The sequence below is a fragment of the Setaria viridis genome, chromosome 5 (assembly GCF_005286985.2).
Source record: "Setaria viridis chromosome 5, Setaria_viridis_v4.0, whole genome shotgun sequence".
In the NCBI taxonomy this organism is placed as follows: domain Eukaryota; kingdom Viridiplantae; phylum Streptophyta; class Magnoliopsida; order Poales; family Poaceae; genus Setaria; species Setaria viridis.
Genome location: NC_048267.2, coordinates 27,166,877 through 27,182,311, shown reverse-complemented (window position 1 = coordinate 27,182,311; position 15,435 = coordinate 27,166,877). Strand labels below are relative to the sequence as shown.

Below are 15,435 nucleotides of genomic sequence, written 5' to 3'. Positions count from 1 at the left end.
TCTTTTGTCATTTTATAGTTGGTGACTATCATGGTATCCATGTTGGCATGTTCTGCACTCTGCAGGAGATTTTGCTTGTTTTCGATGACACAACTGGCTTAAACATGTTGTAGCAAGTGAGAGGGTTTAATGATGTAATCACCATACCTGACAATTCAGTACTGAGATTTATAATCTTTATTTCAAGAGGATTAGTGGTGATGTTGTACTGCTTCCGCTCGTTACAGGATTCATCCTGACTAAGCTAGATGGCACTGGCACCGTGCGGGGTGGCTGCGTGATACACACATCTTTCTTGCAGTCTGCAACTTAAATAGGTGCATTAACTATCCGACCTGATTTTTTTTTTGCTTGATTGGGTGCAGGTTAGCATTGTACTCCCTCCGTCTCAAATTACTATTCGTTTTGGTTTTTCTAGATACATTAGTTTTGCTATGCACCTAGATATATACTATATCTAGATACGTAACAAAAGCTATGTACTTAGAAAAGCCAAAACGAATAGTAATTTGGGATGAAGGGAGTAGATGAACTTGGAATGCCGTGAAGTTTGATAGGGTTGGTATTGGGAGGAAGACCTTCAACCTTTTGACGCTGAGGCATTTGTAGAAGCCAGTTTCCCATGAAGTTAGATTCTGAAGAGAAAATTATGCCCATACTGAACAACATGGTTACAGTGAGATGATTTGCTGGGTGGGGTGGAGGTTTCAGATACTACTAATTCGGTAGCAAATAGTAATAAATAATTAACTAATGCGCCATGGCAACATAGGGTATCACTGGAACACATCTAAGCTTAAAGAAAAATGATCCAATATAAGTGTCGGTTGACATTCTACATACCAGAGGCCATTTTGACATCAGTACCCTTTTCCTTCTGGGTGTTAGCTTGAGTAAGTGCTCAGGGGTTTACAGCCTGCCACATACAGGAAACAGCATCATCAATTGGCAGAAAATTTCACATACATATGCACATACATCAGCAGTAGACTATAGTATCTCTAATCAGTAGCCAGTATTGTATAATTTTCCACAGCTGTCCCAGCTCCCAAACTAACTTAGCTTTTGACAGCTAGGAGAGAACACTTTTGGAAGGATATGCAAGATACATCACTGCATTTTTGTGACAGATGACAGATCAAGGCTGAGCTTGTTGTACTAGTATACACATCAAGGCTTTCAAGGAAAAAACACAACAAAAATGAGCCTAGCTTTAGCTGACAACAGAAGGGCCAGATAGCTTTAATGACTAGTCGACATAATACGATGATCCGGTACATCAAAGTCTAACATCGAATCATTCAATCTGAACGATGAGACACATCCATGGTACAATGTGGTGGCTCAGTCTGAGGCAAATTTCTAGACAACAATGTAATTATGTCAGACAAGGTAATCATACTTCACTCCCTGTTGGCTAACCCGCCAAGATCAGAAATTGCATCTTCAGAAATGTTGACCGCATCCTCAGTCTCATTGTCGTTAACATCATATTCACTACCAGAAGTATCTTCTTCATCGGATTCAGAAATATCACTGGTGTGAAGATCAGAAAAATGATTAGTTGCCAGATGGGGCAACAGGTCCTTCCCTTGATCCAATCCCCCCATTTTAAGCAATGAAGCTTCTCCATCATCACCACAAACAAGATCAGCTTTCTGGGATTGTGGGATTCCATAAAGTGCAACATGGCGATAATAAAGTTCAAGCTCCTTTTCAGATACTGCAATGAAACGCTGAACTGTCTCCAGCGACTGTTCATATTTTGATTTTTCAAGTGCCTGATGATTAAAACAAAAAAGGCAGATGTAAGGGCATCTAAAAGCTGTACGCAGATCTAGAATCAGCCTGACGGCACATTATCAAGACAAGAGGATTGCACAAAACATGAGCCGTGCATTAGATTACATGATCAGGGAACAGGGAGGTATGATGCTAACATAAATTTCAAATCAATAGTTTATTGTTATGTGCATATCTATTGTGTTATTAAACATAAAGGACACACAGAATTCTTGCATGTTGGTAGCATGCATAAGCATGCATCAATCTATCTAAAGAAACAACCAAACCTTTTAGTCCCAAGCAAGCTGGGTTTAGCAAGAGGGAAACGTAGCAAGAGTAAATAATAATTTGCCAGCTTCGAACGAGAGACCAATAGATAAGTATAAAAGGTAAAAGAAGTTTGCAGCAATATATCTTTAGAAACAAAATCATGGGGGTTTGCAGCATCCATAAACAAGATTCATTATTTCTATAGAAACAAAAGTAAACAAAAAAAACTATGCTAATTACCTTTTTCTTTGAAAGTGTATCAACTGGTGACATAACTTCTGGCTGAACATAGTTCTTCCCTCTGTAAAACACTATAGTGTCATCTCCAATGATGTTGACAGGGATACCACCACTAAGTCTAGCTATCTCATTTGCATATTCCTGGATTTGCCCTGGTTTGCAGGGCTTACATATAACCTTCACAGTTTCATGTTTCTTCCAGTGCAAATGCATGTTCAGGATTACGCCTCCAAAAACTCCTCGCCTTCCAACAGGGACATAATTTGACTTTCTCTGTGAAACCTTCTTCAAGTAAAACCTTTCCTCACAGCTAAGATCATCCAGTTTAGGCATTGGGCCTTGAGCTCTGGCAACCTCATACTTCTTTAGCTTTTCGATCAACATAGCTTCCTTTAATCTGGCCTGCAAGAGAAATAGCTCATTTCAATTTATTTTCTCTTACCATACCAAAGAAATAAAGGAAAAAAAAACCACATCGTGTCCACTAAACAATATAATTTCTTATTATGGTTCAAATGAATCAATTGAGCATTAAAGAATTTAATTATATCATAGAAACAGTAGCAGGTAAAACAACTGAACAGGCATCATTCTGTAAGAACTAAGAAAGTTGCTTTTAACAGTAAAACCAGAATGGCGATTCAGATGCTGCATAATAATTAGGAAGGTCATTTACTAATGTAACAAAATTGACTTCATCAAGTAATATGCGTGAAGAAATGGTTCAGCAAGACATGAGCCATGCAAACCAGGCAAAGCCACATAATATGGTACACTACCTTCTCAATCTTATATCTGAGCCTAGCTTCAGCAGTGGAGAATTTTTTTTTTATCTTCTTTCCCTTGGGCCTGATGCGTCGTGGATCATTTTTATTTGCCTCATTCCTTTTCTTCTTTACCCGCTTCCTCTGAACCTTCAAGCGTTTCTTTGTCAAATACCTTCTCTTTTTGGAAGGCTCCACCTCCTCAATCTGAAACTTAGGTCTGCCATCATCAGACAAAACTAGATTCACTGATCCATAGGTAGCCCATCTAACACCCCATGAATGCCCAAACAGGTAAAGGGGGCTGAAGCATTTGCTAGGGAAAAGAGCAGTAGATCTGTACCAAGCAGAAGGAAAATGTGAGTGGAACTAAACCAAATTGCCATGGATTAAAACGGGTGCTCAAAACCAGTATGATGCCCTTGCTAGACACTTAACATGTTAAGCATGCTTCGTATCTTGGATGAATAAACTTCAAATAGTAATTTGAGCGACTAGGTAGGTATGATTGATCAGTGAGATCCAGCGATACATAAGTTCCAAAACTCAGCAGAACAGACTTACTTGCTCCTTACAGAATAAACATAACAATAGCTTTGCGGTTTCATGTTGCAAAAATCAGTTGCACCCTCTACGTCTAAAAGGAAAAATAAGGTTGCGGCCTGTCTTTCCCAGGACAGTGGGAACAAACGATAAGGCATAATATGCTCATGTGGTGTTTCTCCTTCAGCAGATGCATATTGCATACAACTGAGGAATGAAAAGCAATAAGAATTGATAATAAAACGGTTTCATTACCTGAGAACTGGAGGGAAAGGTGAAATGTTTTGCCTCTGGGATATATTCTGGAGAGTAAACAACGCCAACTTTCTTAGATTTTGACGTGACAGGACACAGGTCGCCATAGCCTACAACTCCTTTGCCAAGAAATTTAGTTCTCCGGTGACATCTACTTCGTCCAATTAAGTTGACCTGCAAGACGAATGGCAACACTAATTCCTTTTATCCTCGATGTTAGAATCGAAGGGTCCAATTTTGCTTGAACAAAATTCAGAGATGCTCCAAGCCTTATGTTAGCTGCAGCATTTGGGAGGAAAGGAAACAGAAACTTCAATCATGACCTGAAGCAATTGGGATCCGGACATGACTGCAACATTGCATGTAATGATGCCCTGAACTAGCTTGCTAGGAAATGCAAAATTCTGCGCGTGCAATGAAAAAGAGCTCAGATGATTACAAAACAGCAGTGGCTCCATGAAACTAGTCAGGTACATTGGTACAAGACATCGCACCCTCTAACACAACTCACCGAGGAATTGCGTTTAACCGGAACCAAAACAATAGCAACCACAATGTGCTCAGTCTCTGACGATGAACTAGCCAGAGAAAGAATTTTGCGGTTGGGTGGTGCAAAGTTTTAAAATTGTGCGCTGATAATCAAGCAGGAATTTAGGGGAATTCATGAGCAACTGAAAGAACGGGTTAGAGGAGAACTTACATCAAGCGCACTGGGTCAAGCATTCCATCGAGCATGTGACAGGCCGCGCGCGCTCCGAGTCTGAGCCATGCCTGCACGCGGAGCTTGACCGGCTCGCACCGATCAGAGGGGAAGGTTCGCGCAGTAACAGACCAGTGCTGCGGCAGCGGACGACCGAGGTGACGGCGGCGCCGGACGATCGATGCTGGCGGCGGTGGGGCTGAGGGCAGATGAAAATAATGGAGCCGAACGAGCCGAGCCGCGGCCTCGCGCTGCACCTGGAATTGAGCGAGGGCCTGCAACGGGGAGCCGAGCGTAGCCCTCGTGACTCCTGAGACGCGCGTGGGAGCGTCGGATCCTGGACGCGTGGCGCGAATCCAAGACAGGGCTGCCACGGGACGCCGTTTTGCAGCCCTCCTGTACCAATTTTTTTTCTTTTCAAAATAGCGGTTTTGCTCTCCTAACTTCGTTCCATTTTTGTTCAAAATAGTGGTCTTTCTCTTCCAACTTTATCTTATTTTTTTTCAAAATACCGGTTTGCTCTCCTAACTTTTCTCTGATTCATCTCTCAACCTTCAAATTAGCCAATTTAGTTACTCGACTTTTATTCATGGGTCAAACTATATGTGACAATCCATGCTAGCACGAGACTAGCACGAAAATCATTTTTACCCTCGGTTTCTTCCCCTCAATTTCCGCTGACATCAACTCTGCTGAACTTGAAGGAATATTTCTTGCTGCGTCAACTCAACCGATGGTCTCTCCTTGGATATATACTCGTCTCTAGCGTAGGATAGCCTAAGTACGTATATATCTCAGCTAGCTCTAGCTGGTGTATATCACATAAATATATATGTGATCAAGGCTTCACGAAATTTTGTGGCCGTAGAAATCAACCATGGATGCGATCCATCCATCGGCCGTGACGTACGTGAATAAAACTTGGAATGAATTGAGGCGTTCACTTTTTTACTAGTACTCCTTTCTCCTTTGGAATGCTGCATGTATACGTGTTTAAGGTGAATCTTTTTTCTGCTGCTACAATGTACCCTAGCTACAAAGCTTACCCATTGAAAAATGAATATCCAGCAGCCAGAAAGTTGTGCGTGATGATACGAACAAGATTAAGAAGAACCCAACAGAACTATTCTTTTCTGACCCGATAGATCTTCGTAAGAGTGTTGATCATGAATTTTTGGAGACTGAGCGTCCAGATTAAAGTTTCGAAAAGTTGTGGCAAATCGTGACTTTGAAATTGAGAAGGGGAAAAGACAAGGGCAAACAAAACCTTTCATCTTAGCCTCGTGCTATCAGTACGAGGTCAAATTTGATCCAAAAGCGAAAGTTGACAGATTAGATTGGCTGATTTGAAATTGAGGATGAACTTATCCTCAAAGAAAAGTTGAGAGACCACGACCTCTATTTTACCTTTAGCGGCCGCTATCACTTTCCCCGGCCGAAAAATGGAAGGGCACGGCTCCAACGCGCGTGGGCAAAATACTGTCCGGCGTCTCCTCTCCCTTGCAAATGAGGCGGCGGCGGCGGGGATGGCTCTGTGGCTGCGCCCGGAGGGGAAGACGACCAAGTGACTAGTACGCTCTCTGTTCCCCACTCCTCTACCCTCCTCCAGCAGCTGCAGCCCCGCGGCAGCGGCCAGTGCAACCGGCGGCTGCGCCCGGAGGCGTCAGCGGCTACGACCGGCGGCTCCCCATTCGACTCCTTCTCTTCCCCAAGCCGCACCTCCAAGCTTCGATTCGGAAACACCATGTCACGGCCGGAGCAAGAGCAACAGACAGCAAGAGAGCAAGCTTCTCTTCTCTTGCTCCGACGGCTACTCACCTTTCTTCCTCACCAGATGCAAAGAATCATGCCTAGTGACTTCGCAATTAGTCCGTTTCTGTGCAGCTAAACAATCTGAGGACAAACGGAAATCTCAGGCTTATTCATCTTGAAGAATTTTAGAACCGTATCAATCCTGTTATGGCAGAGCTCTTTTATATTTGTGCCCAAGTGCAAAATCGCTAAACAGCTTAGGGCGTGCCCAAGAGCAACAGGCTTAGCCGGCTATTTTAAACACTGTGTTAGACTGTGTTGGTCAATTGCCCCGCTTATGTTAAAAATCTAACATACAATTTAAGGTTGACTATTAATTTCCTGTTTAGTATTGTTTTCAGGATGTAGCCAAGGTAGGTCTGTATCAGGTACAATATTGAATGTAGCCAAGGTAGGCTCCAGGATTTGACATTTAACACAAGGCTGCAAGGGCATGCGGACAAATCATCCGTGGCCTAGGAAAGATTGGCAAGGAAATATATTGAAGATGTCTCCGGGACAATGCACTGCTTTGGGTAGTGCTCCAAGTCCATTGTTGTCATCGACAGATGATTAGTGTGTTAACGCTATTACAATTTTATATGCCTTAAAGTGGCAATGACAATTTTTTAAAAGAATTTAGTATCTGTACAAACAAGACGGAGTCATGGGCTCATTCAGGAACAGCTCCGAGCTAGCTACCGATGTTACATATATGACCATTGAGAGAACAAAAAGAAGAAGAGAAATAGGCTAAGAGCTTTCGTTTGTGTGAAGGAGATGGACCGTATGATGGTGAGCGTCGCGGGGGGCGCCATGGGCTCACTCCTGCAAAAGGTGGGATCCTTGACGGCGGAGCAAGGCTCCCGGCTGATGGGCGTCCCAGCGGACATCGAGTGGCTGAAGCGTGAGCTGAGGAGCATGAAAGCCTTCCTAATGGGGCTTTCCGATATCGAGGATCCTGACGAGGTGGTGAAGTGCTGGAAGGAGGAGCTCAGGGAGCTGTCCTACGACATGGAGGACGCCATTGACATGTTCGTGCTCCGCGATGGACATGGGCGTGGGGCAGACCGGAGGTCATCTTCTTCCTCCTCCACCGTCGGCTTCATGGAGTTCTTCCAACGAGGAAAAGGTCTAGTAGGGTGCTTGAAGTCATATTACGCCATGGCCGGGAACATCCAGCAACTCCGAGGTCGCGTTTTGGAGGCAGAACAGCGGCGGAAGAGGTACCAGCTTAGTGAGCCAACCATGCACCATGCTGTTGATACGCGGGTAGTTGCTCTGTACAGGGAGGCGCTCAGCCTCGTCGGCGTTGATGGCCCCAGGGAAGCTATCATCAGTTGGCTCATGGGTGGTGACAACGTCTCGTCCCCTCCGCAAGATCGTAGGGTGGTCTCCATCGTGGGATTCGGAGGCATAGGCAAGACCACTCTCGCCAAGCAGATTTTTGACAAGATCAAAGGGCAGTTTGATTGTGCAGCCTTTGTGTCCGTCTCCCGGGAGCCTCGTATAAATTACATTTTCAAGCAAATACTTTTGCAGTTCCAGGCCCCCGATCGCTTAATCGTCGAGCTAGGACTGCTGGATCAACAAGGCGATCATCAACCATTCATTGACCTTCTCAGGCGGTACCTCCAAGGCAAAAGGTACATAATTATATTATGCCTCTTTTGCTATGCACACATCTTCTAATCAGTGGTGGAAAACATATATTTATGTAAACAGATTGTTCCAAAAAGTTACTACCTTCTAAGTTCTAACTGATAGGGAAAACATCGGGTCTCAACATAGCTGTTATCCTCACTTCACAGATCATCGACAATAACAAAACCCCAATCGACAAAATTGGGTTGTAAAGAGCATACCATTGCTTGGATCCAAATTACACAGAAACATTATCTTCAAATATGAGAAAAAATACGAAAGCAGTCTGATGCAACACGCACCACTGTTCCAACTTCGAGATTTAGCACCTACAAGTCGTCAGGATTAATGAAGACGAAAATTTACTAGCGATCCACGCAGACAGAGCATGCATAGTGGCAACCATTAATTTGGTCCAAACACAAATAGGGTTTTGCTCTGCACATAAAATAAGCATGACTAAGTCAGAAAACAAACTAATGACCATTCAAAATTTCATGTCGAAAGTATAGAATGCTAAATTTAGGAGAATGAGATAAGTGAAAATTACTAGGATGACATTTTTGCTAATAATCATGGTGTTTCCTTGTTTTTATTTTGCTCTTGTATAATTTAAATTTACACTTAGTGTCTTTAATTAGGAAATAGCTCTGTCATTTTAATTTTCTACTTGAATCAAATATTATTCAGTATAGTTTCACAAGTCCACCTTAACAGTTTTGTACAACGTCCATTTTTATCTCTAACTTATAATCAAATCTTATACGATCAGGTACATTGTTGTAGTAGACGACATATGGAAGAAACAAGCATGGGAAATTATTAATTGTGGGCTATTTAAGAATGGTTGTGGTGGCAGAATAATCACAACCACTCGTATATACAATGTAGCAAAATGGTGCACTTCTGGTGGTGGTTATGTTCATAGAATGGAACCTCTTCACTATGACGATTCCAGAAGGTTAATTCTTTTTTTTTCACAAAGGGTCTCGCCCGAATTTCATTACTATAACACCAATGAAATTATACAGTTTGGAACTTTTAATATCCGGAACTGGTAACCAGCGATAGATTCAGACAAAGCCATCAACAGAGAGGCGCACAGGACCTTCTGGCTGAGGCTTGCAGAAAGACTAGACCTTTACTAACAACCAAAGTAACATAAACCTAAACAGAAAATAAAGTCTTCTCATGTTCCACCAGTGGGCTGATTTGTTGAGCATTCTCGCTTCTACTGGAGCAGCACCACCCCATTATCGTCAGTCGGTGCTTCCTGCGCATGGAAGTGAAGCGTCGTTGTCTTCATTGCTTCCGCTCCAGCCTCCAGGTTCTGTTTGTCTTCTGGCTTCTAAAGATCTGCCCAAAATGAAATGAAAACAAATACTAAGCACACAATCTCGGTAGGATATTTTATATATTTTTTGTCAAAGCAAACTACATTTCTTGCTTTCCACAAGGCCAAACACATAGCTGAAAGGCCTACCATATGAATACTTTACTAGCCCATTCCCAGAATTGATCAAATGAATTTGGTCTACAGTAAACTCCTATGACCAAAGCAATCAAACTCCACACATATCTTGCTAGAGAACCATCAAAGAAGAGATGTTCCACAGTTTCATCCATATGGCAAAAACAACATTTTTTATCTCCCTGCCAATTTCTCTTCAGGAGGTTATCATTTGTTAATATGGCATTTTGCTGAATTAACCACATAAAGATCTTAATCTTTAGTAGTATTTTAGCTTCCCATAACTTTTTGTGAGGGGCCTCCACCTCATCACCGCATAGATGCGAGTACATCGACTTAACCGAGAATACTTCAGATTTTTCCCATTTCCATTTAGGGACATCTTTCCCACTCGAAAGGACACAAGATGTGAGCATATCTCTTAGTTGTCTAGTTGAATTTGAGTTCTTTCATCCAACCACCTTCTGAATGTTAATCTCCACCTTCTTACTGCCATATTGGCAACACTTTTTGCTTGTTCATTGCAAATGGCAAACAACTCTTGAAATTTGTCTTTAAGGAAGATTGGTCCACACCAAGGGTCCCTCCAAAAATCAGTGTCTAGCCCATTGCCAAATTTAACTATTCTTCCCTTCAAATATATATCTTTAACTTTTAATAAGGCATTCCATACAGGGGAATTAGTCGGTTTACTTTTTAATTGTGTTATCCCACCTTCAGTCATATACTTGTTCTTAACAATCTCTTGCCATAAGCCTTTCCCCATTTCAAGTTTCCACCACCATCTGCATAGGAGACTCGAGATCATTTTTCTTAGATCTTTTATACCCAGTCCACCTTTCCTTCCTGGTTTGGTGATCTTAGCCCATTTGACCAGATGATATTTTCTTTTCATCCCCCCCCCCCCGAAAAATCTTTTCCTAGTTTTATCCATTATTTTTAGTATTGTTTTTGGAAGGTACATGAACATGCAATAAATTGGAATACTGCTCAAGCAAGCATTTATCGGGATAACCCTCCCTCCAATGGACAATAAGTTGCCCTTCCATCCATCCAATCTTTCAACAATTTCTCATCTAGTGCAAGCCAATCAATTATGTGGGGTCTAGATCCAGAGGAACTCCCAAGTATTTAATTGGCCACGTGCCTGAGGCACAGTTAAGCATTTCAGCATATGCTAAAGTTTTTCGTTCATCCTGCGAGATCATTATAACTTCACTTTTATTGAAGTTAATTTTAAGACCTACCATCTTTTCATATATGTACAAAAGTAACTTCATATTTAGAATTATCTCTTCATTATCTTGCATACACAAAATCGTGTCATTTGCATATTGCAGGATTGTGATTCCATTATTAACATATTTTAGGACTAGACCTTTTATCAGCCCATTATCTTGTCCCTAATGAGTCATTTTGGCCAGTGTATCTGCTGCCAGGTTGAAGAGAAGGGGAGACAGAGGGTTCCCTTGTCTCACCCCTTTACCACTCTTAAAGTATCCCCAACTAAATCATTTGCTTTTACACTTAAGGTCCCGCTTGCTACAACCTCCTTGATCCATTTGCACTAGGTCTCACAGAAGAGCCTCTCTGTTTTAGGCAATCAAAAAGAAAATACCAGCTTATATTGTCATAAGCCTTTTCAAAGTCTTGTTTGAGAATTAATCCATCTTTTCTTTTGGTCTTTGTGTCATGCAAAATCTCATGTAGGCTCATAACCCCATCCATTATATTTCTTCCTTTTATAAAGGTTGTTTGGCATTTGTTAATGATCCTGCTTATGCAGTTCTCAAACCATAACATGAGGGTTTTGGTTATAATTTTGTAGCTTACGTTTAGTAAGCATATTGGTCTAAATTGTTGAATTCTGCTGGCCTCTTTTGTTTTCGAAATTAGGGTGATGACCCCTAGTTCAGCCTGCCAATGTCTAATTTGTGTTCCCCAAATTCTAGTAGCATATCTAACAAATCTTATTTTATGACTTCCCAGCCAAACTGATAGAATTCCACTAGCATGTCGTTAGGGCCAGGGGCTGTGTTTTTTTTATTCCATTGAGAAGACCATGCTCTTTAATTCCTCTTCAGTGAAAGGCCTAGTAAGAAATTCATTTTCTTCCACACTAGCTTTTTCATGTTGCCCCCATCATTCTGGGTTTAGTTTAAAGACTGGATTTTCGGAGGGTCCAAAGAGATCCTTATAGTAGTTAGTGGCGTGATTCAGTATTTCCTCGTCCCCTTCAATGTTTGAGCCATTATGTTCTAGATAGTAAACTGTATTTTTCCTCTTCTTGCGATTAACTACCTTATGGAAGAAATCCGTACTCTTGTCACCTTTTAGTAGCCAGTTCTCCTTCGATCTTTTATGCCAATACATTTCTTCTTCTTCTAGTAATCTGAGTAATTATGTCTGAGCAAACCTTCTTCTTCTTTCTTTTCTAGTTTTGTCAACTCACTTTGGAGGATGTGTTTATAGCGTCTGTTTTGCCCTTTCAGGTTTAAACCCCAGCCTTTTAGAAACTTTTTGACTCTGTTCAGTTTGATATACCATTTTTCAATAGCATTCTTAGCAGTCATTTTTTTTCCTGAAGGTTATTTCTGAGAAGGGTTTTTAACTCTGAAGTATGTCATCCTTGTATAGAACCAGTTTTTGGTAAGATCTTGAGAAAATGTGGTGGATCGCCACTAGCAATTCTCACGGTGTCTAGCATTTTGGTTGACAAGGGGGAACCAGATCAGTGGGAACAAGTCTGCAATTCAATTGGCATGGGAATTAGTCACGATGGTGATGTCAGTGCCATGAGGATGATACTGTCTCATAGCTATTTTGATCTTCCTCATCATCTGAGGGCTTGTCTTTTGTATTTGAGTATATTTCCTGAAGACCATGTCATTGAAAGGAAGTTGCTGGTATACAGATGGATCGCTGAAGGATTTGTTCACGCAGGTCTGGGTGAAAATATAACTAAAGTGGGAGAAAGTTATTTCCACGAGCTCATCAACAGAAACTTAATCAAACCGACAAACATAGAGTATGATGGTCGAGCAAGTGCATGTCAAGTTCATGACACCATTCTAGATTTTATTGTATCAAAATCTATTGAAGAGAATTATGTTACATTGCTCGGTCCTGAAGAACAGGGATTAGATAAGAAGATTCATCGCTTATCCATCCATAATTGTCAATTGGAGGAGGATATCATTAAACTGGAAGGACACAACCTGGCTCACGTGCGATCACTTAACATCTTTGACTATATGGAGCGAATTCCTTCCGGTTTGACAAATTTACGAGTGTTACACCTAGATGATTACTTTTATGATGCTAAGGATGATGAGGACATGGGGCAAGATTTAGATCAATTTATTGGAAATGTTACTGAGCATATTCATTTGAAGTATCTTGGCATCCGGAAATATTTCTACATACATAGGCTTCCAGAAGAATTTGGTAATCTGCGATACTTAGAGACACTAGACATAAGGTATGGACTCATTATTGAAGAATTGCCTGCTTCTATTAATAAGCTTCAATGTCTAGTTCGTCTATTCGTTCCATTTTTTACAACAATGCCATATGGTGGAATTGGTGAAATGAAGGCCCTGGAAGAACTGGAAACTATCAGTGTCACCGATCAGTCACTAGTATTCCTTAAAGAGCTTAGCCGGCTAACCAGGCTGAGGATACTGGGCCTGCACATTGTTACATCTCAGATGGATGATGATATGGCGCTTGCGTTGATGCCTTCTCTCAATAAACTAGGCAGATGGAGCCTTCGTTCTCTTTCTGTAGAAGCTTCCACAGAATTAAGGCATCGCGCAACAATCTCTTTGGAGCCTTGCTTATGGCAACGAGCACTACAAAATCTCCGGAAAATCAAGATCGACCGGGTTGCCGGGGTTCCAGCTTGGATGGGCTCACTAAACAACCTCGAGCAAATGAAGCTGGTAGTCTTAAAAGTGGACCAGCATCAACTGGACGTTCTTGGAGGCTTACGAAACTTGCTCCATCTAGATCTGAACATACATAAGTATCCTGATGAAATCCTTATCTTCAACGGCAGCAAAGGGTTCCAATCTTTGAGATATTTGCATATATATATGAACGTATCTATATGTAGTGAAGCTACAAGGAGGAGGGTCGTGATGTTTGAAGCTGGGTCCATGCCTCAGATCCAATATCTTAATCTTTTTTTGAATACATCGTGCAGAGATGGTCCTTGTTCGGAGAGGCACATAAGGATGTGCATGTTATCCGAATCTAAGTTTTCTAATTTTTATGATATGGGTATTGAGAACCTCTCCTCCCTTACCATAGTTGAAGTCGTGAATCACTGTTGTGTACCAATGGCAGCCGAGATTGGTGAGGCAACAATCAAGAAAGCTGTCAGCAAACTTCCAAGTTGCTCGAACGCTACATTAAGGGTGCGTACTTTGGTGCTGTTCGTTATTAGAGAAATCGATCAATTCTCATAATTAATTCTTCAATTCCGTAACTTATTGTTTCTTTGATATGCACCCAGTATGAGACTAGATTAACTTACTAAAACAGAAAAGCAAGTTTAGATCAATCAGATGAAGGGCTGCAACTTGAGGAGAAAGAAGAATGAAACACGAACAAGGGAAGGAACCTGTCAATACAGTTTGAAGTTCAAGTCCACCAGGTTCACTTTTCTTTTTTAGATAATGGATAAAATTATGGCTTCGGACATTCTCTTTCGAAGATATCAGACCATATTTATTACAAGAATGTAGCCTCATCTACAAACACCAGCACATGTAAGATACCAGAATGCACAAACACATCACTGAATGATGTATACAATAACTAGTTTTGTAAGATCGACTTCTAATGATTCTTTAACCAACCAGGGTAAGAGCAGAATGAGAGCTTAAGCCAATTCCAAAAATGAGAAGTTACTTCATCAGCTGGCTAATTGAAGCTATGCCTGTGAACTACTGGATAAACAAAATAACAATATCCACAACAAACACGGATTAGAAAAGATATGAGAACTTCCACGGAGACACCTTCAAGGAGGGCACGACACCGTCGCTGCTGACGTCGCCTGTCCCAAGTTTGGGCTCACACGGGACACGAGTGGTTCGCTAGCCGTGTGCGGCCGGTCGGAGTACGTGAGCGCTTGTTGTGAGGCACTGAGGCTAGCCTGCGCTGCCTCGGTGTAATTGCATCGACCTCCACTCGTAGCACCGCGTTGACAGCATCGTTCCCGACTCCCTGTCGAGGATACACGACACAGTCTCTGCATCCTCTCTTCATTTTCTGTTTCACATTGGTGTTGCCGTCCATGATGCTGCTGTTGGTTTGTGAGCTCCTGTGCTATCATGGCTGCTTATCAGAGTTCCTAACTTCCTTTGCCGAATCCCTAGCAGAAGGTCCGATCCTTTGGTGCACTACAAGGTATAGACAGACTCAACCTCTATATACTACTCCCTCCATCCTAAATTATAGGTGGTCAAAAGAATCTATAATTTGGAACGAAGGGAGCAGGTCCTATGCATAATTCTCATGCACTCATGCATATATCCTGTTAACTAACACTCCTGTGCAGGATGAACGTTCGGCATCGTAGTTGACGAACTGTAGGAATTCACTCCCACACAGTTTGGATTGGTGCAGCACTAACATTCAGGTTGGAATGGAACTCCAAAAACGCTGTGAAAATAGCATCATATTATCATTATGAGCGTCAATTTGGCACGTGCAGAACCCTCACATCAACAATACGACGCTTTTATGCACAAAAAGTGGAGATCAATCTCGACAAGCTTAGTGTGCTGATGTTGAACTATAAATTGGTTGAGCGATATACCACATTGACATTATCACAATATATAGAGACCATATTTTGGTTCGTTGTACAAGACAAGCTCTAGCAGGATTTATATTAGCCACACCTTTGGCAATAGCACATTGCTCAACTTCAGCGCTAGATCAGGATACTATATTCTTAC

At 41.8% G+C, this 15,435-nt stretch overlaps 2 protein-coding genes across 3 annotated transcripts; one reads left to right on the top strand and one right to left on the bottom strand.

Annotated features, from left to right (window-relative positions):
* Positions 1-685: 685 nt before the first annotated feature.
* On the bottom strand, positions 686-5,069 carry LOC117855110 (uncharacterized). 2 transcript variants are annotated; one of them, XM_034737389.2, is made up of 6 exons: positions 4,558-5,069; positions 3,858-4,031; positions 3,075-3,279; positions 2,296-2,697; positions 1,403-1,781; positions 686-916 (listed from the first exon to the last, which is right to left on the bottom strand). In XM_034737389.2, the coding sequence occupies exons 2-5, from the start codon at positions 3,962-3,964 to the stop codon at positions 1,404-1,406; spliced, it is 1,092 nt and encodes a 363-aa protein (XP_034593280.1). In that variant the 5' UTR covers positions 3,965-4,031; positions 4,558-5,069; the 3' UTR covers positions 686-916; position 1,403. The 2 variants fall into 2 exon arrangements, with proteins under 2 accessions (XP_034593280.1, XP_034593278.1); XM_034737387.2 differs by having other exon boundaries at positions 3,075-3,396; positions 4,558-4,849.
* Positions 5,070-7,148: 2,079 nt separating this feature from the next.
* LOC117856371 (disease resistance protein RGA5) lies at positions 7,149-13,724 on the top strand. The gene is made up of 4 exons (XM_072293986.1): positions 7,149-7,994; positions 8,765-8,953; positions 12,051-13,566; positions 13,671-13,724. The coding sequence occupies exons 1-4, from the start codon at positions 7,165-7,167 to the stop codon at positions 13,722-13,724; spliced, it is 2,589 nt and encodes an 862-aa protein (XP_072150087.1). The 5' UTR covers positions 7,149-7,164.
* The last annotated feature ends 1,711 nt before the right edge of the window (positions 13,725-15,435 follow it).